Source organism: Homarus americanus, unplaced genomic scaffold, assembly GCF_018991925.1.
Source record: "Homarus americanus isolate GMGI-L3 unplaced genomic scaffold, GMGI_Hamer_2.0 scaffold24260, whole genome shotgun sequence".
In the NCBI taxonomy this organism is placed as follows: domain Eukaryota; kingdom Metazoa; phylum Arthropoda; class Malacostraca; order Decapoda; family Nephropidae; genus Homarus; species Homarus americanus.
Genome location: NW_024721079.1, coordinates 11,845,216 through 11,873,194, shown reverse-complemented (window position 1 = coordinate 11,873,194; position 27,979 = coordinate 11,845,216). Strand labels below are relative to the sequence as shown.

Genomic DNA, 27,979 nt, shown 5'->3' with positions numbered 1-27,979 from the left:
ACTTATTTTGTCTCGAGTTTATATGTTAGTAATTAATCATTATATAATGTTTTCTTTGTAACATATATATCATATTTCACCAAAGTTTAGAAACTAAGGGTGATGATATCTTGCATGTTATGATGATGTAATAACAGGTGTGGTTGTCTCGGCAGGTGGGAGCGTGCCAGCAGTGGTGGAGCTGAGACTGTAAACAAGCGGGACGGCCCGCCCGCTGCCAAGACGTGACGCCTGCACCCCTGCACATGACTCACCCCCAGCCCACACCCACACACCTCCGCCATGGCCACCACTACCACCGCCATCACCCCTGGCAGCTGCACCAGCAGCAGCACCGGCAGCCGCAGCCATCCCCCGCCCGACAGTATGGACTCCAGCAAGAGATCTCTGTCAGACGCGGGGCGGCAGCGGCTGTCTAGCTTCCCGTCCCGGCAGCGGCGGATGGGCCCCGCGCCCCTTGCCTCCTTCGAGGATCTCAGTATGGACAAGACTACGTCGGACTCCAGCCCTGAGGAACGGACTCAGCTTCCTGAAATTGGTGAGGAGACATCAGGTACAACGACTCCCGTGACGCCTACAGCTACGGCAGCTCTCAGTGTACCAGCGTCCCCTAGGATTCGTGTTTCAGCAGCATCGTCTTCCTCGCCTCACGAGACAGACTCCAAAGACTCTACACCAGAAAAAGAGTTGTTTTCAGGGTACGCTAAATCTGACTTTTGTGAGAACATGGCGGCAGACTTGCATTCAAGCACTGAAGAGCTGGATGCTTATGAAGAGGAGCAGCAGCGACGCAGAAGAGAGCGCGCGTGCAAGTTGGCTGAGCTTGAGAGACGTGAGGAAGTACTACGTGTTGCTGAATTCAACCGTAAAGGTTCTTCTTCCTCGGTGATCAGTGACGGTCTTCTTCCCGTCACCAGCGGTCACTCGAGTAGACTGTCCTCTCTTGGCTCAATCGGCTCTGCACGACGCTCTCCTTCTCCACATCGAATGCTTTTAGAGACTTCTTTCTGTGGTAGTCGACCAATACAACAGCCCAGTATAGATTTGGAAGATCCGCCACTTAGTACCGCTAGAATAATGGATTTTACGATTGAATCGATACAAAGAGTAAAATCCCCCATGGAGGCAAAGCCACCAGACATATTTCGTACGTCACCAGCAACATTACCGAAACTTAAACAAGAGGAGGTAACAGCGATATTCAAAGCACCCATCACGAAAGTGCCGCTTTTTGCTGTCAAATCAGCACCGCCTTCCACCAGAGCGGTGGACTCTACTGTCAAAGACAAATCCTCTTTGGCGGATAGAGAGGCTAATAGTGACAAGAGAAAACCTTCACACGCCAAGGAGGGAGAACATATCACCACTGCCATTCCCAAACCTCCCAAAGAGCAACAATCAACGCATCCTCCTAAATCTCCTTTACGCACTGAACAAACACAACAGCCGGAACAGCAACAACGACAGCCACTTTCTTCTCAATCCTCTCCTCGATCACCAAGGATGCCCAAGAAAGTTCCTGTCCCCCAGGTTCCAGATTTGAAGGATCTTCCTCGATCGTCGCCCTCACCCTCTATGGCCTCTTCAGCAACCGCCACCGCCACCACCCCAGACTACCACAATGCTCGCTCCTTCTCCACCACCCCTTCTGCCTCACCCAGGGCATCCAGAAGACGAAGAACCAGAGACGAGGTGGAGAGTGGCTCCTCCTCACCGTCAGTGTCAAGAAAAAGTTCATTTACAAACCTATTTCGTAAATCTGATAGCAGCGTGTTGAGTCCCGTCACTCCAGACTCACCTGGCTCCAGTGGCCGTAGAAGTCCATTTAGTCAGTTCATCAGGTCTGCAAAGAAGGAGTTCCGGTCGAGAAGTCGGTCTCGCAGTCGAAGCAAAAGTCGGGAAAGAGATCTCGAGGACGATACACATGATAGGAGGAGTGTCCTCTCTATCTTCAGACCGAAGACTAAAAAGAAATCTGATGCCGAGAAAGGTAAACCGAGTGCTGAGACTCGCACACTCTCCACTGACAGTAAGATCAGCGAGGCCATCACTAACGTTGAATTTACATTTAACGGCGATGGAAAGTATCAGTCCTCGTCTTTTGGATTAATTAGACAAGAGAGTGAATTAAACAGAGCTATAAAAGAGCCATTACGAGCAACCCCGCCGTCAATCGAGACAGACGCTCCCCAGCCTGACATCGCCATCAGCTCCAGGGACAGCTCCTATAATGAACTCTCCTCCATCATGAACACCTCAGATAGTAAACCGGTTGGTGAAAAAACTATAGTAGAAGAGTCTAAAGAAAACGGGTTTAATGAAAAGAAAGAGATAATGGAAGATGACGTCTTTGATAAACCATCCCTGGCTCCTCCTTCTCCACCTTCTGGCAGTGTTTCATCTGAAGTTAGTAAAGAAAAAGAGGAAGTTTCTGAGGCTGATAAACCCAACTTACCTCCAAAGCATAAAGATCGCACAAGTGAAACTGAGTTGACCGTCGAAGCAGCGGCGCGAGAACTTAGTATAGATGGGGATTCACGTTCAGAGTCAGAACGCGAATCTGAAATTGATTATCTCAAGAATAAAGCAAGACAACAACAGGGAGCTGAACCTGACGTCGAATCTCCTGATGTAGAGAATAAGGGACTTGTCTCTCAAGATTCTCTCGAGGATGGAGAACTTCCCTACGTGCCCACCACACTGCCCATGGAGCGGCCATTAGCAGCACCCATGATCCCTGTGAAGGAGCGAGTGACAAAAATGCACCATACTCAGTCCATTGACAGACCGCGTAGCACTACGCCCCTTATACAGGGACGCCTGGAGGAATTCAAACAAGTAGCCAGCACACCGGATGGAGAAAGTGACAAAATGATGATCAATATACCACAAACTGGACCAGTCAAGGTGCTGCCAACCCGGAGTCCAAAAAAGCAGAGTTCGAAGAGCTGGGAAGACTTCTGCCAAGAAGGGCTACGTAGCCCAAGGACACTGCGGAGACAATACAGGGAAAGGAGTGTGCAAAGTTCTGAGGACACGCCGCCTCCTCTGCCACCGAAAGCTCGTTCTCCTGGTCGATCTCCAGGTCGATCTCCAGTAACGACACCAGAGCCCTTCAATATACCAGAAGCAGCACAAGTGACGCCTCCACCAGAACCAATAAAAAGCTGGATTAACTTTGATGAAATGCCTGATATAGTGCTAAAGCCAGTGCGTCAGATCAAGACAGTTCCTCCCAGACATCAACCACAACAGAGGCAGAAAGACACACAAGATCAAAGAGAAATGTTGACATTCAAGCCCCAGTTTGAAGAACTACGAATACAGCAAGAGAGAACAAGTAAAGAAGAAGAACCTCCAACTCGAAAGTTACCTCCACCTCTTCCTGGGCCTCTAAACCTCCATGATCAAGATTCCGACAATGGACAACCTCTCTCAGAAGCTTCTACTCCCGACAAAGGCGACAGCTCCCATTCGTCCGACAGTGACAAGCCAACCAGCCCGTCGTCAAGTGAAGACCTCACGACTGTTAGAGAAAGAATTGAAGAGATAAAGAAAGAAGGGGACGACTACGAGAACTCCGACCTGGAGCGACTATTGGCGCCTGTGAACGACTGCATCAACCGGTTATCATCGCTGTCATCTGAGCCAGGAATGTTGGAACGAAGATCACCCATCCCGGACAACTGGTCAGACTTCCTTCTGCCCCCACAACCAGGACGCAGGAGTCGCCTGTCGTCTCTGGGATCAGACGCGGGGTCGATTGGCGGACGATCACCATCACCGTCCTGTATGCTGCTGGAGACCTCCTTCTGCGGGTCACACCCCATCGACGATCCAGCCGCCGCCGAGCCTGACGTGCCTATCGCTGTTGCCAGAAAATTAAGTGGCATCTCCCTGGGCGACTTGAGTCCCTTCTCAACGCGAGACCGTCGGGACTCTTCCAGCCTTCTTTCTTGCCCAGACAGAACCTCCATACTGAGGTACTTTTCTATTATCTTTCAGAGTATCACAGTAGCCTGCATAATCTGGGGTTTCAATTCATACATACAGAACTAACACATGACAAAATCTATTTCAATAAACTGGTCACAGACTCACTATAACTACTGTACAATAATACAGACCAAATATATTTTAAATATTGTCTTTCCTCCAGCTTACTTCAACAATTCCTTGTGGTTATCAGCATATATATATATATATATATACTACAGCGCCCTGTCAATACGTAAATGTGTTCCTCCATAATTCCTATCCTGAGAAATAAAAACCATAAGTGAAGGTGATCTGAGGACATCACCGCATAAAATAGTCTTTGCAGGCTGACGAACAATTTTCCACTTCATATAAGATTAACTCAGGCAATCACTCGGGTCAAAAGGAGAAGAAAATGCTTGGTGTGGTAAATAAATTCGCTCTTGAGGAACAGCTCCGGGGTAAACACACTTCTTGAACACCTTCCTGGGACTAAAAAGATTGGCCCCGGTGGGTTAGAATCCGTTAGATTGTCTAAGAGCAGTACACTAAGTACAGTAACTAAGACGACACTAGAGTTATAATAATAATAATAATAATAATAATAATAATAATAATAATAATAATAATAATAATAATAATAATAATAATAATAATAATAATACTTTAATCTGTTAGAATATAAAGCATCTTATTTCAGGGTAAAAAAAATCTGTTGTCCTTTCAGTGTTGTGTCAATACTTTGGTAATTTAGATAAGAGATTAATCCACTGTTTTATCACTCTCGCCTTGTATTGGAGATCCAGATGGTAAACATGATACCAGGTACTTATTGGACCAGTTCCTGGTATCAGGGTTGGTTCGATACTGTGTGTGTGTGTGTGTGCCAACTTAAAACTTATACAACTATTCCTGTTAACGCATCAAGCTGCTCCTATTAACGCATCAAACTACTCCCATTAACGCATCAAACGGCTCCTATTAACGCATCAAATGGCTCCTATCAACGCATTCTTCTACCCTCGTTAAAAAAACACAAAAGTAAAAAAAAAAATACCTCTGAGAATTTATACCGTAAATAGTTACAGTTCTCAAACACAATTTACACGAGAGAAAATTAATCCCCATAGGAATCCGAGTTATCTGTACGTGGCGTGTTAAAATTAGCCTTGATAAGTTAGTCCATCAGCCACCAAGATTACAGGAACTAAGTTGATTCGAATTTGAAATGAGAATTAGCTTTCATTTAAAGGATGGGTTGTGTTACTGATTATAGTTTATGAATTAAGCAGGTCGACACGGTAACGAATGCATGTGTTGAAATGATAAGGATGATGACTGTTTGTTATGTCTGAAAATAATCTAATTGAAGTTATTATTATTATTATTATTGTTATTATTATTATTATTATTATTATTATTATTATTATTATTACTGCATTATTATTATTATTATTATTATTATTATTATTATTATTATTATTATTATTATTATTATTTTAATTTTTCTTATTACTGTCATTATGAGACACTAACATCGACGTTCCTTGATCCCCAGATTATGTAGAGCACTGGGGTAACTTGGTGAAGCGGGAGTCAACTGAAATAAGCTTTTAGTGACCTGACAAATGTATTTACTAATCAAGCTCTGCATGATCAATGGCTCAGGGGTCATTTAACCGAGATAGAGAGAGAATGTCTTTAAACAACTGTAAAATCTTAAGTGCAATTTTTATGTCATTCTGGCAGCCCTATTGATCGTAGGCTTCAGTCAGTTAGATGCTTTCTCACAATCTTATCAGCACGTAGTTTTAACTGTGAAAACCTCTGTTCTTGTTTATAAAGGCTAAGATATCCGGGTTCAGATTCTCATTAAGTTCGTACGATGAATATTCCTCGTAAGAGAAAATGTAACAATACAATTATCTGGTTGACTTAAAGCATAAAATTATAGTCCAAAGATAGATTCTACTTTATACCTGAGACTCAATTTTAAATAGATAGCTTCACTTAGCACCAGATTGGAGGCAAAATTAATGTTGTGAACTTTTCCGGGTGAATTTATCTCCTGTCTGGAATTAAATGAACGTACACAAGTGTAGGATTTGTTTTATTGTTAACCATTCGCTCCGGCAGTGATTCGTCTGCTGAGGGCGGTGGATCACCCCGGGACTTGGACTACTACGGCAGCAGCAGACACCAGCAGCAGCAACATCCCCAGCTGGAGGCGGCGGCAGCGAGGGGCCAGCAGGCATCTCGCCAGCTTAACCCCTTCGGCATGGACCTGGGAGTGAGGAGTAACCGTAGCTCTGTCGTCTCGCAGGACCAGGTGGGTGATGGGGAGGGTCCTGTCTCTCCCTCCCTGACAACCTCCCTCCCTCCCTCCCTCCCTCCTTTACCTCACACACTAATTCACTTCCTCCCCCCCTCCCCCCTCCCCCCCTCCCTCCCCTTCCTTTCATATTCCCTCTTTCTTTCTCTTAGGGACAAAGAGATGATTCGTGTTTATAGGGACGAGGAGCCGATAAAGGATCATTAGGGAGGACTAATTATTATAGGAGATATTATCAACATATAATTAAACTAACCTACGATTATAGAAAATATAACATTAGGATATATGACAAAATTAGTTATAGAGAATTAATATAATTTTAGGATATTTAGAGAATTTAATCAGGCGATATATAGATTATCTAATTATGGAAGAGATGATATTGACAATTATAGGTACAGAGGAGTAGAAACATAGTTAACTTAGAGTATAAATAATTATTGAAGATATAGGGAATGTAGCATTATAGTGGATATTGAAAATAGAATTAGAGTGTCTAAAGAGAATATAGCATCTTAAAATTATAGAGAATAGGATTAAAAATGTACAGTATAGTGAATATTATTGCTTCATAGGAGATACTGTACTGATAATATACTATAGAGTTATAGGTGGTATAGGGAATATAGCATTATAGGTGATACAAGAAAAGAATCTTATAGGAAAGGTATGGGACAGTTTTTTTGGAGTCTTCATAACTATAACATGTAACGCATAGGCAGAAATTTATAAGTCCTTACCAAGTTTATATAATGCCTTTAGTACTATATCGAGAATAAATAAATCGTTCTGCTTTATAGTTTCATATAGTCAACATGTTCTATATATATATTAATGTATATATGTATGTTAGTGTGTTTTTTATGGTAAATATTTTCATTTCAGTTTAAAATCCAGAGAAAACTTTACAATCTCAGATGTTTATTATCAGTAAAGTAACTATTAAGTAAAGTTGATTCGATTATAAGTTCTGTTGTGGTTTACTTAAAGGATTACCAGGCCTTTATTATTATTATTATTATTATTATTATTATTATTATTATTATTATTATTATTGTCGTTGCATGTAGAAGTCAGTAACGTACTGTAGTGGTAATTCAGAGTATTGTAGGACTGTACCCAATTGGATACATAATACATATACAGTTTACAGTTCTTGTAATATTGTATCTCTCTCTCTCTCTCTCTCTCTCTCTCTCTCTCTCTCTCTCTCTCTCTCTCTCTCTCAAGCAGGATCAATAATCGACTCAAAACCATGAAAGAAAAAAGCTAACACTCTTAACAACTAAACTTAAGCTCCATATAATTATTTCAGATCATCAGTCAATGGAGAATATTCTAATATAATTACTTAAAGTTAAATATAGATGCATATTTAGAAGTGTTAATAATAACATGTCAAATATTTGTTTATTTTACTATGAATCTGTACAGAAGGTATTTTGTGTTCTCTTGCAGAAGATGGTTACAGGGGCTCCCTAAAAGGTATACAAACTATATTAGCTCCCCCCCACCACACTATCACCACTACCACCACCCCCCCACCACCACCACCACCTCCCCACACCATCACCACTACCACACCACCCTCTCCACCAACACCACCACCCCCCACACCATCACCACTACCACCACCCCCACCGCACAACCCCCCACCCACCAGTCACCACACCACCACCATTTACCACCCACCAGTTTCAACCCCACTACCTGCCACTACCAATTAATTACCACCCACTACCACTATCCCCTGCTACTACCACTACCACCACCTGCACCTCTATACTAGCACCACTACCACAACCACTCCACCAGTCATCCCCCCACCATCCTCCACACTACCACCACAACCACCCAGCAGTCACCCCACCACCACCACTAACCACCCACCAGTCACCAACACCACCCACCAGTCACCACCACCACCCCCCACTACCACCCACCAGGCCCTACTGGTCAGTGACTGTGACCGGGTGGGCTAATCCCCGTAAAAACCACACCACCACTACCACCAGTCACCACCACTACAACCACCAGCAGTCACTACCACCTACCACCACACACCACCACCCACCAGGGCCACTCAGTCACTACCACCACCACCACCACCACCAGTCACTACCCCCAGTGACAACAACAACCACCCACCAGTCATCACCACCATCAACCAACCAGTCACAACCACCCACCACACAACCAACCACCACCCAACCACCCACCAGTCACCACCACCACCATCACCACCACCACCACCACATCACCACCACCATCACCACTTGCGCCCAGGATGAACGCCCAAGTGTCTGTCACCACTTCCAGTGTCTGTCACCCACTCCAGTGTCTGTCAGTGCTGTCACCTTACTCCAGTGTCTGTCACCTACTCCAGTGTCTGTCACCTCACCAGTGTCTCTACTCCAGTTCGTCACCTTCTCCAGTTGTCACCCTCACCTCCAGTGTCTGTCACCTTGACTCCAGTGTCTGTCATTTCACCCAGTGTCTGTCAATTTCACTTGTTCTGTCACCCCACTCAGTGTCTGTCACCTCACTTCAGTGTCTGTCACTTTACTCCAGTGTTTCACCTTACTCCAGTGTCTGTCACTTTACTCCAGTGTCTGTCACCCCACTTCAGTGTCTGTCACCTTACTCCAGTGTCTATCACCTTACTCCAGTGTCTGTCCAGTGTCTGTCACCACTCCAGTGTCTGTCACCTTACTCCAGTGTCTGTCACCCTACTCCAGTGTCTCACCACTTCAGTGTCTGTCACCTTACTCCAGTGTCTGTCACCTCACTTCAGTGTCTGTCACTTTTACTCCAGTGTTTCAATCTACTCCAGTGTCTGTCACCTTACTCCAGTGTCTGTCACCCTGTCACTTCACTTCTGAAAGTCTGTCACCTTACTCCAGTGTCTGCACCTTACCCAGTGTCATCACCCACTCCAGTGTCTGTCACACCCTACTCCAGTGTTCACCTTTACCCAGTCTGTCACTCCACTCCAGTGCCTGGTCACCCACTCCAGTGTCTCACCCACTCACCCACTCCAGTGTCTGTCACCTTACTCCAGTGTCTGGTCACCTTACTCCAGTGTCTCACCTACTCCAGTGTCTGTCACCCACTCCAGTGTCTCACCCTTCCAGTGTCTGTCACCTTACTCCAATGTCTGTCATCTCACTCCAGTGTCTGTCACCTCACCCAGTGTCTGTCACCACTACATCACTGTATCAACCTGCCAGTGTGTGTCAACCTGCCACCTGCCAGTGTGTGTCAACCTGCCAGTGTGTGTCAAGTGTGTGTCAACCTACCAGTGTGTGTCAATACCAGTGTGTAGTCAACCCAACAGTGTGTGCTGTCACCCTACCAGTGTGTCAACCTACCAGTGTGTGTCAACAGTGTGTGTCAACTACCAGTGTGTGTGTGTGTCAACCTACCAGTGTGTGTGTCAATCCCACCAGTGTGTGTCAACCTACCAGTGTGTGTCAACCTACCAGTGTGTGTCACAACCCACCTCACCAGTGTGTGTGTCAACCTACCAGTGTGTGTCAACCTACCAGTGTGTGTCAACCTACCCAGTGTGTGTCAACCTACCAGTGTGTGTGTCAACCTACCAGTGTGTGTGTCAACCTACCAGTGTGTGTGTGTGTCAACCTACCAGTGTGTGTGTGTCAACCTACCAGTGTGTGTCAACCTACCAGTGTGTGTCAACCTACCAGTGTGTGTGTGTCAACCCACCAGTGTGTGTGTCAACCTACCAGTGTGTGTGTCAACCTACCAGTGTGTGTGTGTCAACCACCAGTGTGTGTCAACCTACCAGTGTGTGTCAACCTACCAGTGTGTGTGTCAACCTACCAGTGTGTGTCAACCAGTGTGCGTCAACCTACCAGTGTGTGTCAACCTGCCAGTGTGTGTCAACCTACCAGTGTGTGTGTGTCAACCCACTCAGCAAAGGTCACCAGTGTGTGTCAACCCACCAGTGTGTGTGTCAACCACCAGTGTGTGTCTAGTGTGTGTCACCCTGAAAAGCCAACCCACCAGTGTGTGTCAATCCCACCAGTGTGTGTGTGTCAACCCACCAGTGTGTGTCAACCTACCAGTGTGTGTGTGTGTCAACCTACCAGTGTGTGTCAACCTACCAGTGTGTGTCACCCACCAGTGTGTGTGTCACCAGTGTGTGTCAACCCACCAGGTGTGTGTGTGTGTCAACCCACCAGTGTGTGTCAACCTACCAGTGTCAACCTACCAGTGTGTGTGTCAACCTACCAGTGTGTCAACCTACCAGTGTGTCAACCTACCAGTGTGTGTGTTCAACCTACCAGTGTGTGTCAACCTACCCGTGTGTGTCAACCTACCAGTGTGTTCAACTCACCAGTGTGTGTGTCATCCCACCAGTGTGTGTCAACTCTACCAGTGTGTGTCAACCCACCGTGTGTGCGTCAACCCCACCAGTGTGTGTGTCAACCCACCAGGTCAACCAGGTGTGTCAACCTGTGTGTGTGTCAACCAGTGTGTGTCAACCTACTCAGTGTGTGTGTCAACTCCACCAGTGTGTGTGTCAACCCACCAGTGTGTGTGTCAACCCACCAGTGTGTCAACCTGTCAACCCCACCTGCCCAGTGTGTGTCAACCTCCCACCAGTGTGTGTCAACCTACCTGTGTGTGTCAACCCACCAGTGTGTGTGTGTCAACCTACCAGTGTGTGTCAACCTACCAGTGTGTGTGTCAACCTACCAGTGTGTGCTCAACCCACCAGTGTGTGTCAACCTACCAGTGTGTGTGTCAACCTACCAGTGTGTGTGTCAACCTACCAGTGTGTGTCAACCCACCAGGTGTGTCAACCTACCAGTGTGCAAGGTCAACCTACCCAACCTACCAGTGTGTGTGTCAACCCACCAGTGTGTGTCAACTGTGTGTGTCAACCCAACCAGTGTGTGTCAACCTACCAACAACCTACCAGTGTGTGTGTGTCAACCTACCAGTGTGTGTCAACCTTACCAGTGTGTGTGTCAACCTACCAGTGTGTGTCAACCTACCAGTGTGTCAATCCCACGTGTGTGTAGGCACCAGTGTGTGTGTCCACCAGTGTGGGTCAACCTACCAGTGTGTGTCAATCCCCACCCAGTGTGTCAAACCAGTGTGTGTGTCAACCCCACCAGTGTGTGTGTCAACCCACCAGTGTGTGTCAACCCGTGTGTGGGTCAGTGTGTGTGTCAACCCCACCACCTCAACCTACCAGTGTGTATGTCAACTCACCGTGTGTGTCAACCTACCAGTGTGTGTCAACCTACCAGTGTGTGTCAACCTACCAGTGTGTGTGTGTCAACCTACCAGTGTGTGTCAACCTACCAGTCACCCTGTGTGTGTGTCAACCTACCAGTGTGTGTCAACCTACCAGTGTGTGTCAACCTACCAGTGTGTGTCAAACCAGTAAAGCCAAACCACCAGTGTGTGTGTGTGTGTCAACCTACCAGTGTGTGTGTCAACCTACCAGTGTGTGTCAACCACCAGTGTGTGTCAACCTACCAGTGTGTGTGTCAACTCACCAGTGTGTGTGTCAACCTACCACCCACCAGTCAACCACCAGTGTGTGTCAACCTACCAGTGTGTGTCCAGTGTGTGTGTCAACCTACCAGTGTGTGTCAACCTACCAGTGTGTGTCTGTCAACCTGCCAGTGTGTGTCAACCTACCAGTGTGTGTGTCAACCTACCAGTGTGTGTGTCAACCTACCAGTGTGTGTCAACCTACCAGTGTGTGTCAACCTACCAGTGTGTGTCTGTCAACCTGCCAGTGTGTGTCAACCTACCAGTGTGTGTGTCAACCTACCAGTGTGTGTGTCAACCTACCAGTGTGTGTCAACAACCATATTCCACACTAAGAGAAGCTGGATCCTGAGATGTGTCAAGTCACTTCAAATCATTAAAAACAGATCGAGTATGTCAATCATATTATAACTCAAATAACAGTGCTCCTGAAATATGTAACTTTGATATGTATTACAAACTTATTTACATGAAATACAAAACGTTCTATTTATTTTCCCAAGTTTGTTGTTTGAGAGTAATGTCAGTGAGAAATTTTTGTAAACTATGATGTTGACTTAGACACAAGGAGAAGTGCTTTAGATTCATTGTTGTGTGTTGTTGCTGTTACCATGTGAGTTTGTTCCTCCCTGTGTGTTGTTATAATCACTAATCCTTCAATTTTACCACTCCCTCTATTCTACCACCAACTCTATTCTACCACACCAATTCTCTACTCTCCCAGCACTCTACTCTACCACCATCCTCACTACTACCACCACCCTTCTACTTTAATTCCATCCTCTACTCCCCCTACTCTACCACCACCTCCTGTACTCTAACACCACCTCTACTCTATCCCCACCCCCTACCTCTCATCATCCCCTTCTATCACCATCTACCACCACCTCCCTCTACTCTACCAACATCCCCATCACTCTACCACCACCCCCACCCACCACCATCCCCCACCACCATCTCCTCTTCCTACTCCCCTACCACACCACACCATACCACTCCCACCACCACCCCCACCCACCACCATCCCTGTCCACACCATCTACTCACCAACCACCATCTCCCCTGCACCACTCCCATCCTCTAGTCTACCACCACCACCCCACTCCCCACCACCCGCCCCCCTCCACCACCATCTCCCCCCTCCACATCCACACCTCCCTACCTCCCACCATCCTCCCTCTACCACCTCCCCCACTCTACCACCATCCCCTAATCCACACCTCTCTCTACCACCATCCCTCCACCATCCCTCCTCACCATCCCCCACTCCACCACCATCATCTCTACTCTACCATCCCCCACTCTACCACCATCCCTACTCTACCACCATCCCGTCTAGTCTACCATCCCTCACATCCCCTACTCTATCCACTCATCCCCCACTCTACCACCATCCCCACCTACCACCATCCCCCACTCTACCACCATCGCCCTCTACCACCATCCCCTACTCTACCTTCCCCCACCTGCCACCATCCCCACTCACAACCATCCTCTTCTACTCCCCCCCCACCCCACAACTCACCCCCCACCCCCTCTACTCTCTACCCCTACCCTATCCACCCCAACCTCCACTCCTTCTACTCTACTCAATTATCTCCCTTTACTAACCAACTCACTCTCACCCCAACTATCCTGTCTACTCCACCACTACCCCCCTCTACCACCATCCCTCTACTCCACTACCACCCTCCACTCTTCCACCATCTTACTCCCCCCTGCACCAACCCTCTACTCCCACCATCACCACTCTACCTCCCAAGCAACCATCACTCTACCACCCACCCCTACTCTACTCCCTACCCCACCTCTACTCTACCACCACCCCCACTCTACCTCTACCCTACCACACCATCACTCCACCACTCTCCCTCTACTTCACCACCTCCCCCAACCATCCTCTACCCCACCTACCACTCTACCTCTACCCCCTTTCCCCCACCATTATCCCCTCTACCATCCCCCTACCTCACCTCCACCACCAGCCCCCCACCCCCTTACCACCTTCCCCACCACCACCCTCCCCTACCACCACATCCCACCACTCCCCTTTCTAATTCCTCTAACCCTCTACTCTACCATCTACCAGCAACCATCCCTACACCCCACCACCACCACATTCCACTCTACCACCTTCCCCCTGCCTCTCCCCCACCACCATCCCCCACTCTACCACCACCATCCCACTCACCACCAACCCCAGCCTACCACCATCCCCCACTCTACTCTTTACCACCATCCCCTCTACTCTACTCACACCATCCCCCCACCACCATCTCTACCCACCATCCCCTCTACTCTACTCTACACCAACCCTCTACCACCTTCCCCACTCCCCACCACCATCCCCCACCACCATCCCCACTCACCACCATCCCCCACTCTACCTGGCTCCCCCACTACCACCATCCTCTACCACCATCCCCCACTCTACTCACCAACCCCCACTCTACCACCATCCCCTACTCTACCACCATTCTACCCCACTCTACCACCACCCTTCACTCCACCACCAACCTCTACCACCATCCCTCTACTCCCATCATCATCCTCTCTACCACCACCCCTACTCTACCCCCACCTCCTTTCTACTCACCACCATCCTCCCCTACTCTACCATCATTCTCTCCTCACTCTATCATCAATTCCTCTATTCCTCCACCACCTCCCACCCTGCACTCTACCACCATCCCTTCTACTCATCACCATCCCCACTCTACCACCAACCCCCACTCACCACCACCTCTACTCTACCACCTCAATCTATCACTCTCTAGGTCTCACCACCACCTCTCTACTCTACCACCATCCCCTTCTCTACACTCCCATCACCATCCTCTCTACTTCTACCACCACCCTCACTCCATCATCACTTCATCCCCCTATTCTACCACCAATTCTCTATTCTACCACCACCAACTCTACTCTACCACCATCCCCCTTCTACCATCCCATCCCACTCACCACCACCCCTCCCACTCTACCACCCCCACTCTACTCAACCACCACCCATCCCACTCTCTCTACTTCCACCACCATGCCCCCACTCCACCACCATCCCCCACTCTACCCACCATCCTCCCCACTACCACCACCAACTCTCACCTACTCTACCAATCTACTCCCACCTCCCAACTCTCTACTCCCCATCACCATCCTCTCTCACTCTACCACCATGCTCCCCACTCTACCACCCCTCTGCTCTACCACCACCCATTCTCTCTACCACCACCCTCTCTCTACTCTATCACCATCCTCCCTCTCTTACCACTATGCCTCTACTCTACTCGTCTCTACTCTATCCCATCCCATATTACACCATCCCTCTCTCTACTATATCTTCACTCTTACCACCCTCTCTGCTCTACCACTTTTCTACCACCATCTCCTCCACCCTCCTCAAGATATTTGAAAGGTCTGTACTCAATATTTATATCATATACAGTAGTAACACTTGTCATATTATTTTCACACTGTTTCATACATTTCGGTACACTGAAGCCTTTTGTAGATTCATATATGAATCATTACATTTACAGAAGAATTTTAAGATTTATCGTAAATTATAATCTGGTTATTCACCATTCATGATCACTCAACACCTACTTACTCTGTGGTCATTCAGCACACTGATTACTCAAACCACTCATTTGTTTGGTCACCTTAACAGCAACTTTATCTAAGTTACTAAAAAGGTCAAAACACAAGAAGCTAATTTTGATATACGTTCAGTGTGACTGAGAGGAAGAAGATCTCTCCCTTTTCACGTGTGATCAATATAATATTACACTAAATCCATGAAACAAAAAGACTATCGATGACAAGACAACAGTTTATCATATAAAATTTAATACTGTGTGTTATATATTACATAGGCTATAATATATAATGTACTATACCTTTCTTTGTATGGCAGATATATTGAGTAAGACTGTTTAAATAAGCTGGGCTATTATATTTTAGACCAGAGTTATCTTTGTTTTTGGTCTATCACTACAAGGAACTCTTCTGCTACCTCCCGCACCCCATCTAGTGTGTCTCCACGACCTCTACTTCACCACCACTCTTCTTCTGCGTACAGTATTCTCATCCCCTCTGGAGCTCTTTTGCCCCCGTTTGGCCGGCCAGCCAGGATCCTGTATGTTCAGGGTATCTACAGTACCATCTTCCAAACCAATCTATAGTCATTGGGTAGCCACCGTCCTCCCTACCCACAGTTGAGTACCCCTTCCATAGAGGAGGACTCAACCATCCCTTGTAGAGTACCATTACCTCTTCTGGATTGTCACTACCCTTTTCTGGAGTACCGTCACCTGCTTGGCCTTATCACCATCCTTTACGCGATACCACCACCCCTTCTGCGATACCACCACCACCCCTTCTGCGATATCATCACCCCTTCTGCAATACCACCACCACCCCTTCTGTAGTACCACCACCCCTTCTGCAATATCACCACCCCTTCTCCAATACCACCACCACCACCACCCCTTCTCCAATATCACCACCCCGCTGCAATACCACCAACCATTCTGGAGCAACTTTTACTAAATTAGTGTTAAAATTTCCGCCTTTAGGATAAATAAGATCACTAGCATGCACACTTAACTAGTTCCCTCCCACACATAACTAGTTCCCTCCCACACGTAACTAGTTCCCTCCCACACTTAACTAGTTCCCTCCCACACGTAACTAGTTCCCTCCCACACGTAACTAGTTCCCTCCCACACTTAACTAGCTCCCTCCCACACTTAACTAGTTCCCTCCCACACTTAACTAGTTCCCTCCCACACTTAACTAGTCCCCTCCCACACTTAACTAGTTCCCTCCCACACTTAACTAGTCCCCTCCCACACCTAACTAGTTATCACACACACACACACTACTTAAGATAGCCGACGCACTTTTCTCACGAATGTTTTCACTCAATTATCTAAGTGACTTGCAAGAACTCTTTATTGGTCGAGCTAGTTATTAGTATCCATTGTACTCTGAGTTTAATAAAGAACGGTGTTTTAACTTACTACTAAATATACACGACTTATGTTTTTATTTAATAAACATCATTGGTTTAGTCGGCCATTAAAAGTAAACATTCTTACGGTCTCATGAAGCGTAGGCAGCCCCACTTAAGTCCCCTGATGATAAAACACCTTAAAGTTAACCTAACCTAACCTAACCTAACCAAAATACAACCTAACTTAACGCCCCATTTAGCGCTTAGGTGTATAATCATCAGGTCAAATAAATGGGGTTTCCTAATATTTATGAGCACCAACAACTTTTAATTGTCACTGATCCTGGTTACGTCACCCATTAAACTTGCACTACTTTTAACGGTTTAAATGCCCATTAGAATTATACTATTTGCCTTAATAATAGTTCCCAGTTCATTTACCCATTATGATTGTCATTTGTCACGTAGTAATAGCCAGAGTTTCGGTGATCTATTTATCTTTTACAAATTTTCTTATTAATTGCTCCTGATTCAGCTACCCATTAATATCATATCAACTATTTGTTCTTTTATAGCAACCATTGGTTTAGTCAGCCAATAAGAATGACTTTGTTTGCTCTTTCATGATAACTATTGGTTCATCCACCCTTTAGAACCGTGCTATTTCTTGTTTAAAAAATAACCATTAGCTGCCTTACCCATTCTAGCCATCTTGTTCTTCTTAGTAAAGTCTTGAGACGCATGTTGTGTTCATCTCTTTAAATTTTCTTCTCTAAATAGTTGGTGATTTGTTCCACTACTTTTCCTGATATCTTACACCAAATACTGACTGACCAACCAACATTTATATCGCCCTACAGATTGTGGTGAATATTACCTTAAGTACTGATAAAGACATTTTCTTAGGGATATTAGAGTAATTTTATTGTCCAGTAACATTTTTGAAGTAATATTTTCATAATTATTTATTGTGTCGGTATGTTTTCGGAACTTTCGAAAGAAAAACTGGCATTTTAAGTTTGTATTAAATATATATGGAGGGGACAACATACAGTGCTCATATTTTTGGTAGGGTGGTGTATAAGAAGAGATACTAATAATCATATGTATGGGTATAATAACCAGGTGACCATCCTTAAAGATCAAGATCTCCCCTGTTCTCCTAAACACTGTAGATTTGTTTATTTACGTGAACAATTAAGCACTGCCACCAATACTACAAACGAGGAGGCAGTATGACGCAGCACCTGAGAAATTTTACGCACGCTCTCGAGCAATAAAGATTCTACACACGTTGATTCACTTTACAGTTCGACCTCTAACCTTACTGAAGCGTTTATCACACAGTCAGTTGTAACAGATAACTGGATATTGCACTTCAGTCAATAGTCCTTTTTTCACAATAACTTATCTACGTGTCTGAAGGTTCATCCCATTCCAGTTAAAAGCAGCAGTACTGTGAGGTTCAGAACCTGACACCTCGTGCTGGTGCTACGCTAACTGACGAATGTTAAACTATACTATTTCCACGCTAACCTGGCCCGTAAGCCACGCCCCTCGTCTGTAGCTACAAATAGCTGATTGGTTCCCCTGAGCGTTTTACCTCCCCCCGGACTGCGTGTATATAAGTGCGTATTTATGTCGACCGTTTATAATAAATATTTAAAATTTTCTAACATCCTCTCTGAAGTGCTAATGCCTTGAAATGATGTGCATTTTGATAGTCCAGATATTTAACATTATTTTAGATAATAACAAGTCTGCTTACCAACTGTGAACACCTTTATGTTTGAATTTTCTATGAACCAATCAGCTATTAGTATAGAATAGGGGCGTGGCTTACTGGCCAGGTTAGCGTGGAAAGGGTGTATTACCTCTCATAGGACCGCTAAAACACGTACCTCATTTTTGAAAGCAAGATAACTCGAACCAATTATACCCAACCTAACCTAACCTAACATGACCTAACCTTCCCCTCCCTATTCTCGTTAGGCTGAATTTCGTTGGGTTAAATTTGGATGATTCGCTTTAGGTGAAAAGCGAACAATAATTACCCCAGGATCGTCAGGTAAGGTTCAGTTTAGTTTGGTCGGTTAGTGACGTTGAAGAAGTGGTATGGGGTCCCTGTTCCTATATATATATATAAATATATTGAAAATCATCCTTGTGCTGAGCGACTGAAGGGTGGGATCTCGTCTCCTAGACTTTGCGATTCAATGACCTCAGTTGTTTAAGCTCAGTAATACATAACACCTTCACCTCAGTCACCCGCTATCACCTGAGACTGGTATAACGTTTCTAGGTAGAGGTTTGATATAATATGGTGTAATATTGTGTATTTATTGGATTTTTTTAAATCAGCCAAAATATCAACGATTTGAAAATGTAGACCAAATTTCACCTTGATCCGGGAAACGTTTAGTAATAGCCAGTGGAAATATTTAGTAACAGATAGATAGGACAGATGTATCACTAAATGACCTTTACCGTAAGTCATCATAAGATATAAAAAGTTATTATGAAAGACGTACACGGTAGGACCCAGTTAACCAAAGTCTTCGTCAGAGTGACACAGCCAGTGTCATCATCCAAGCGTTACCACCTCGTCTTGACACTCATCCTTGGTGAGAATAACAAACTCCTCCACATATAACCATATTGCCTCGAAACATCCCGACAACTAACTAAACAAAACATATATTTACAGTTTGTGGAATATCTGAGTTGAATCACATGAGTCAGAAGCAGACATTCATATTAACTGAGAGTAATAACATGACTTTCCTTAGCATTAATGAATGAAAAATTAGTTTAGTCTGAAAAAATATTGATATTGATAAAGAGAGATAATTAGCCTTGGCCACAGTATTAGAGATCAAAGTATTTATTATGTGAAAACTCTTTGATGATGAATGCAGTTTGTGTTAATCATCTGGCGGGTTTCAGTAACAGTGAGACAGGTTACTACGCCTTAATCCTTCACTGACAACAGTTTGGTCTCTGGTGAAGGAGTTTATTTTCTTGACAAACAATTTAGGGAGATTGTCGTCTTATTTTCCATCAGGTTAATTAACGACCATCATCTTATATTACAATGGTTAATTTAGCGAGAATCATCTTCATTTGCTACAGGTGAATTGACCTATTTTTCCTACAGGTAATTAAGGGAGATAATTTTATCATCCTCCGGTTGATTTAACGTATATTGTTTATTATCCTTACAGGTAGTTTGATGAAAATCGTCTCATTTTCTTAATTGGGTCGATTGTCGTTGACCCTGACCTCACTGCGGCAGACAAAAGGGGTTGGGGGGTCACTGAGCTGCACCTGACGTAGTAATTCATATCAAGAGAAAACCTTACGTGTTCGTCCTCCCTCTAAACCAGGCCAATTCTTCACACCCACTCCCCCCAAACCTAACCTAACCTAACCTAACCTAAGCCCATACTCAAACGCATATTTTGTAAATAGTGGAACACTTTGGGAGAAAATGCTAGGTTAGGTTAGTTTAGGTAACATTGGAAGCCATACTTGTCAGATCACATTGGATCAAACACAACTAAATGCTTTCTGTTCCTACGTGATAGTGTACCCGAACAAGGGAGACCAACAATTGTTTATTTTACCTTGAAAAACATATCCCTCATCTACGAAAAACATCCACTCGTCAGGTAAGGAAGGTATATAACCAAAAATTCTCATAATATGACTCGAATCCAATATTACCATTATGACAATCTCGGGTCTGTTGACTGAGTGGCTTAGCGCTTGGGGACTGGCAACTTGATAGCACCAGGGTCGAATCTTGGTATGGGGACTTTTTTGGTCACATCTAGTCCTGCTTGTTACTCAGTAGAGGAGTGGGGCTGAACGAGCGACTTATTCTGGTGATTGGACGGGAATGAACTGCGTGTTATTTCTCTTGTTGCCAATGTCAAGTCGAGCGCGTAACCTGGTGGTGTAAACTAAGCTATTACCTTCTGTACCAAGACGGCCACAACCCTCTCCACCATCCCTTTCCACCAACCCTCTCCACCACTTCCTATCAACCCTCTCCACCATCCCTTTCCACCAATTCTCTCCACCAACTCCACCACTCCTCTCTATCAACCCTCTCCACCATCCTCCTCCACCACCTCTTCACCATCCTCCTCCAAAAACCACCATCCACCAACCCTTCCACCACCCTTTCCACCAACCTCTCCTCCTCCACCAAACCACCTTCACCATCCTCCTCCACCAACCACCTACACCACCTCCCTCTCCACCACCCTCTCTCCACCACCCCTCTCCACCAATTCTCCCCTCTCCACCACCCCCCTCTCCACCACTCCCCTCTCCACCACCCCCCCCTCTCCACCCACCCTCTCCACCACCCTCTCCCCACCCCCCTCTCCACCACCCCTCTCCACCACCCCCCTCTCCACCACCCCCTCTCTCCACCACCCCTCACCACCCCACTCTCCACCCCCTCCACCACCCCTTCCACCAACCAACCCTCTCTCCAACCCTTCTCTCCTCCTCCACCAAACCACCTTCACCATTCCTCCACCAACCACCCTCTACACCACCCCTCTCCACCACCCTCTCCACCACCCCTTTTCTTCACCACCCTTACCCCCTCCACCCCACTCCACCACCCTCTCTCACCAACCCTCCACCACCCCTCCACCACCCCTCTCCACCACCCCCTCTCCACCACCCCTTCCACACCACCCTCTCTCCACCACCTCTCCACCAACTCTCCCACCACCCCTCTCCACCACTCTCCACCACCCCCTCTCCACCACCCCTCTACACCCTCCCTCTCCACCACCTCCCTCACCCTCTCACCACTCACCCTCTCTTCACACCACTCCTCTCACCTCCTACCTCTCCACCACCCCTCTCCACCACCTCTCCACTCTCACACCACCCCTCTCCACCACCCACTCTCCCCACCCCCTCACCACCCCTCTCCACCACCCTCTCCACCACCCTCTCACCACCCGTTGAAGCCACAGATTTTGGAGCTTTGAAATATCGTGTTGTGCATGAGGCCTTTTCTGTCTGGTCTGTCTGTTTGATCGTTCATCTCTTTGTGTCTGTCCTTGTCCGTTTATCTCTCTCTCTGTCCGTTCTTCTCTCAGTCTGTCCGTTCTTCTCTCTGCCTCGTTCTTATCTCTGTCCGTTCCTCTCTCTGCCTGTTCGTTCTTCTGTCTCTGTCTGTCGTTCTTCTCTCGTTCTCCGTTTATCTCTATATGTCCGTTCTTCTCACCGTCTGTCCGTTCTTCCTCTCTGTCTCTCCGTTCTTATCTCTATCTGTCCGTTCCTCTCTCTGTTCCGTTCTTCTCTGTCTCTCCTTTCTTATCTCTGCCTGCCCGTTCGTCTCTCTATCCGTTCATCTGTCCGCGTTCATCTCTCTGTCTGTCCGTTCATCTGTCCGTTAGCTATTCATTACCTTTGTCTGTTTCGTTTGAATTTCCCACAGCCTGTCCATAACTGGAATCTCCCGTCTGTCAGATGTTGTGTGTTTAGTATGTTGTCTGTAGTGGTGAATGTTGTATGTTGTTCAGAATACAGTGGTGAATGTTGTATGTTGTTCAGAATATGAGTGGTAAATGTTGTATGTTGTTCAGTGGTGAATGTTGTATGTTGTTCAGAATACAGTGGTGAATGTTGTATGTTGTTCAGAATACAGTGGTGACAGTGTGTTGTAGTGTTGTATGTTGTCTGGTAGAATACAGTGCAGTGGAATGTTGTATGTTGTTCAGAATACAGTGGTAGAATACAGTGGTGAATGTTGTATGTTGTTCAGAATACAGTGGTGAATGTTGTATGTTGTTCAGAATACAGTGGTGAATGTTGTATGTTGTTCAGAATACAGTGGTGAATGTTGTATGTTGTTCAGAATACAGTGGTGAGTGTTGTATGTTGTTCAGAATACAGTGGTGAATGTTGTATGTTGTTCAGAATACAGTGGTGAATGTTGTATGTTCAGAATACAGTGGTGAATGTTGTATGTTGTTCAGAATACAGTGGTGAATGTTGTATGTTGTTCAGAATACAGTGGTGAATGTTGTATGTTGTTCAGAATACAGTGGTGAGTGTTGTATGTTGTTCAGAATACAGTGGTGAATGTTGTATGTTGTTCAGAATGCAGTGGTGAGTGTTGTATGTTGTTCAGAATACAGTGGTGAATGTTGTATGATGTTGAGAATACACCAGATTTTTTTTTTTTTTAAGAGGAATCGTACATGATTTTGTAAAGGCTGGTGTCCCTTTTGGTTTTACATACAGTATGTGTATACTGTTGGCTTGTCATGTACATTGTTGGCTTTGTCATGTACTGTTGGCTTGTCATATACTTGTTGTGGTCATGCTTGTCATGTACACTGTTGGCTGTCATGCACACTGTTGGCTTGTCATGTACACTGGTGGCTTGTCACTGTGTTCACGCGTACACTGGTGGCTTGTCATGTACACTGTTGGCTTGTATTGACTATTTGTCATGTACACTGGTGGCTTGTCAGTACACTGTTGGCTTGTCATGCACACCTTTGCACACTGGCTTGCCGCGCACACTCCAGTTGTCATGCTAATTGTGGCACACCGTGGCTTCTTGCCGTGCACACTGTTGGCTACACCGCTGTTGTCATGTACACTGCTGTCATGGCTTGTCATGTACACTGTTGGCTTGTCATGTACACTGCACTGTTGGCTTGTCCGCGTACACCGGTGGCTTGTCACTGTTGGCTGTCATGTACACTGCGGCTTGTCATGCATTTCGTTGGCTTGTCATGTACACCGGTGGCTTGTCATGTACACTGGTGGCTTGTCATGTACACTGTTGGCTTGTCATGTACACTGTTGGCTTGTCATGTACACTGTTGGCTTGTCATGTACATTGTTGGTTTACCATTTACACTGTTAGTCTAGTGTACGCTGTTGGTCTGTTATGTACGCTCTTGATCTGTCGTGATACTGGTTTTCAAGAAGGGAGATAGATCACTATCCTCTAACTACCGTTCAATCAGTTTAACATCAATATTATTATAGGCAAATTGTTGGAAGCAATAATTTCATACTCCATCGGAAATCACCTGGAGAGGCTCGGGTTGATCATTGATTCCCAACATGGCTTCACATGTGGGCGTTCATGTCTGACAAATCTATTAACAATCTTTTCAACTGTTTTCTAATCATTGGATGATGGACACGACTATAACGTGGTATACCTCGACTTTAACGAAGCCTTCGACAGTCCCTCACTGGAGACTAATACGAAAAGTGGAGGCTCATGGCATTGGAGGAGATGACACTAAAATAGGGTGTGTTAAATATATCTGACGAGGATTCCGCAAAACTACAAGAAGATCTAAGCAAATTTTTCGCATGATCTGAAAAATTACAAACGGAATTTAATGTGGACAAATGTAAAGTATTTAGTCTAGGAGATATAACTAGAGAAACCAGACATCAGATGAACAACGTTGTTATAGAGAAATCCGACTGTGAGAAAGATTGAGAAGTAATGATAAGCAAGAATCTTAAATCAAGTAAGAAATGTGTATTTGTTCGAAACAAAGCTAACAAAGTATTTAGGTTCATACAAAGGAGTGTTAAATACAAGACTAGCGAGGTTATCCTAAAAGTACATCTTGCTCTTGTGAGACCTCACTTGGATTACGCGGTTCAGTTCTGGTCACCACACTACAGAATGAATATAGAATCCTTAGAAAGAAAGCAAATGAGAATGACATACCTAATCCCGGGCATTAGGAACCTTGAGTACAGAGACAGGTTAAAGCATCTTAATTTGCACTCCCTTGAGAGACGTAGAGTGAGGGGCGATATGATCGAGGTGTATAAATGGAGGTCAGGGTTAAACAAAGATGATATATTAAAGGTATTCAAACTATCCAACCAGGGACGAACTCGTAGCAATGGTTTAAAAAAAAACAATAGATTTAGGCGCGGGGTAGGTAAACATTTGTTTGGAAATATAATAGTGGATGAGTGGAACAAGTTGCCAAACATCATCATTAACTCGAATACGCTGGATAGCTTCAAACATAGGTTGGATGGATATTAGAGCGATAGGGGTTGGGTGTAAACGGGACTGTCCAAGTATGGGCCAATAGGCTCGCTGCAGTTTTCTCCATTCTTATGTTCTTGCGTTGTTCTTTTGTCATGTACGTTGTTGGTCTGCCATGTACGCTGTTGGTTTGCCATGTAGGCTTTTGGTCTGTCATGTACACTGCCGGTCTGTCAGTACGCTGTCGGTCTGTCATGTACACTGTTCTGTTGGCTTGTGTTATATACTGTTGGCTTGTCCTGCACACTGTTGGTCTGTCATGTTCGGTGTCGTTCTGCCACGTAGGCTCTTGGTCTGTCATGTACGGTGTCGATTTGTCATGCACACTCTTGGTCTGTCATGTACGCTGTCGGTCTGTCATGTACACTCTTTGTCTTTCATGTACGCTGTCGGTCTGTCATGGACACTCTTGGTCTGTCATGTACGCTGTCGGTCTGTCATGGACACTCTTGGTCTGTCTGTCATGTACGCTGTCGGTCTGTCATGACACTCTTGACGCTGTCGGTCTGTCATGGACACTCTTTGTCTGTCATGTACGCTGTCGGTCTGTCATGGACACTCTTGGTCTGTCATGTACGCTGTCGGTCTGTCGTACACTCTTTGTCTTTCATGTACGCTGTCGGTCTGTCATGGACACTCTTGGTCTGTCATGTCGGTCTGTCGCGGACACTCTTGGTCTGTCATGTACGCTGTCGGTCACGTCATGACATGGACACTCTTGTCTGTCATGTACGCTGTCGGTCTGTCATGGACACTCTTGGTCTGTCATGCGCTGTCGGTCTGTCATGGACACTCTTGGTCTGTCGCGTACGCTGTCGGTTTGTCACACTCTTTGTCTGTCATGTACGCTGTCGGTCTGTCATGGACACTCTTGGTCTGTCATGTACGCTGTCGGTCTGTCATGGACACTCTTGGTCTGTCATGTACGCTGTCGGTCTGTCATGGACACTCTTTGTCTGTCATGTACGCTGTCGGTCTGTCATGGACACTCTTTGTCTGTCATGTACGCTGTCGGTCTGTCATGGACACTCTTTGTCTTTCATGTACACTTCAAGGGAATGTTCTACTTGTGTATGTACTGTATGACTCGTCACTGCCTCCTGGGTTTTTTACTGTACCGTCAATGTGGAAGCTTGTTACCACTCACTCACTCACCCTCGTATGTACGTTTTGTTTTATTATTTATATCCACAGCTGTGAAAGGAGTTACACACGTGGCCTGATTTTGGAAAGGTATCTTGGATATCGGTCACTATCGTATCAACACCACATAGATATCGGCCATCGGTTACTAACATATACCTGAGAAACTTTGGTCACTCACAACTAAAGGACCAACATCTGACAAAGTGATCAACAGCTGAAGTCAAATAATCTTGGTTGTTATTATGATCATGTATTGGGTGACTATGGGTCTCGTTTAAGTGGGATTTACTTTATAATGTACTCGTACATTCTGATGTATTTCAGGTGTACTCCTCACTCACTGTTGCCCCCAAAAAGTAGGTTTACGGGAATGGATGAATTTCAAAATGGACCCTGAGACTCCTGTTATCTCGGCACGGTTGTCAAAATCCTTCGTAAAGATACTTTGTGGAGGGGGTGTAACTGTACAGTATATACAAAAGTATCTGTTCCCACCCCGTGTGAAATATTACGAGACCACATATGATAGATATTGGGAAATGCATTTACTTTGGTATATAGTTTAACATAAGTAATACATACCAACCCTCCCGGGACACCACGAGAGGTGCATGTAGCATTTGGGAAGTTATCGGTCCCATCCTGGCAGATACGTTTTTGAGATACTGTACATTGCGTCCCATTTTCATGATCAGTTCACCTATAATTCAACAACTAGCGTTAATTATCGCATGTAACACTCATATTTCTCGTTTGATGTCAAAACCTTTAAACCTTCTCAATTTTATGAAGAATGATGTAATTCTTTAATAAAATCATTACAACACCAGTTACTTATCATGAGTTTAGGGAGTATGACTGTTGAGGATGCAGATGGTCCTTCGCGGTATGAACTTGTTGAGTGTTGTAATGAGCAGTTTGTTTCACCTGCAGTGTGAGTTAAGGTCCACCTCCGTGTTGACAGTGTGCGGTGGTCCATAACTTGTGTCCCTTGTAGGTGTACCGTGGTTACATCTACTGCACCATCTGCTGATAAACTCGTGTTTTTCTTAGTCTTTACGTGTTTTTATTTTCATTTTGTCCCTTGATATCTAAGCCCCGAATCTTATTATCCAGGAGGGCCTGCGAGAACCCCCCTCCCCTGCCAGTAGTTCAGCGTAATACGTCATCCACTCCATTTAGATGTGCACGACAAAAAATTTTATAATTAAGCACTAACGTCTTTTTTCCCCTCAAAAACAAAACACCCTCTGATTTTTTTCACTGTAAGCAACCCTAAAAATGTTTTGAAGCAAATGGAATACTTGTATTTTTTTTTTTGCTTTTATTTATTTTTTTTTTTTTTGCGATTTTTAAATTTGGAATATTTTTCTTGTTTCTTGCAGAGTCCTCCGGACAGTCCGAGCTCTACGGTGTTCCACCCTTCCTAAAGCAGATGTCTTCAAGTAGATTTTAGAAATAGTTTCGGTTTTTCATAATTCTGTATCTATGCATTTATAAGAAGTGTATTTTGCATTTTCATATTCTAGTGAGAAAACAAAAACTAGTTGTTGTTTCAGAAAGCATCATTCTCTCCTTGTAAATTATTGTACATTAGCCCTCATCTTCCACATGTGATAGCGTTTATTGTTAAAACTGTCTTCATTGTCTATGATTCATTGTTATTACAGTCAGAACACTCCATTTTTGCCTTTTTACAACTCATATTACCTGCTCGTTTTGAATCTACTTTGAAAACACAAAAAGATAAACAGTGAAGAACTTACGAAAACTTCAAGAGCTACCAAGAGCTGTTCCCTCAACCTGTGGTTAGTTATTTACTGAGTGTCATACGTCAAGACTCGAGTGTCAAGTATCAAGACTCGAGTGTCAAGTGTCAAGACTCGAATGTCAAGTGTCAAGTGTTTTGCGGTACAAAGGAGAGACACTTCACATAACCTCCTTACACACACTT

The 27,979-nt window shown here is 45.2% G+C and overlaps 1 protein-coding gene across 3 annotated transcripts; it reads left to right on the top strand.

Moving 5' to 3' along the window:
• The first annotated feature begins 159 nt into the window (after positions 1–159).
• LOC121861558 (titin-like) lies at positions 160–27,979 on the top strand. Of its 3 annotated transcripts, none has more exons than XM_042359437.1 (4): positions 160–3,983; positions 6,115–6,307; positions 7,775–7,798; positions 27,411–27,979. In XM_042359437.1, exons 1-3 carry the CDS (start codon positions 283–285, stop codon positions 7,793–7,795), a joined length of 3,915 nt encoding a protein of 1,304 aa, XP_042215371.1. In that variant the 5' UTR covers positions 160–282; the 3' UTR covers positions 7,796–7,798; positions 27,411–27,979. The 3 variants fall into 3 exon arrangements, with proteins under 3 accessions (XP_042215371.1, XP_042215370.1, XP_042215369.1); XM_042359436.1 differs by having other exon boundaries at positions 7,772–7,798; XM_042359435.1 differs by lacking the exon at positions 7,775–7,798.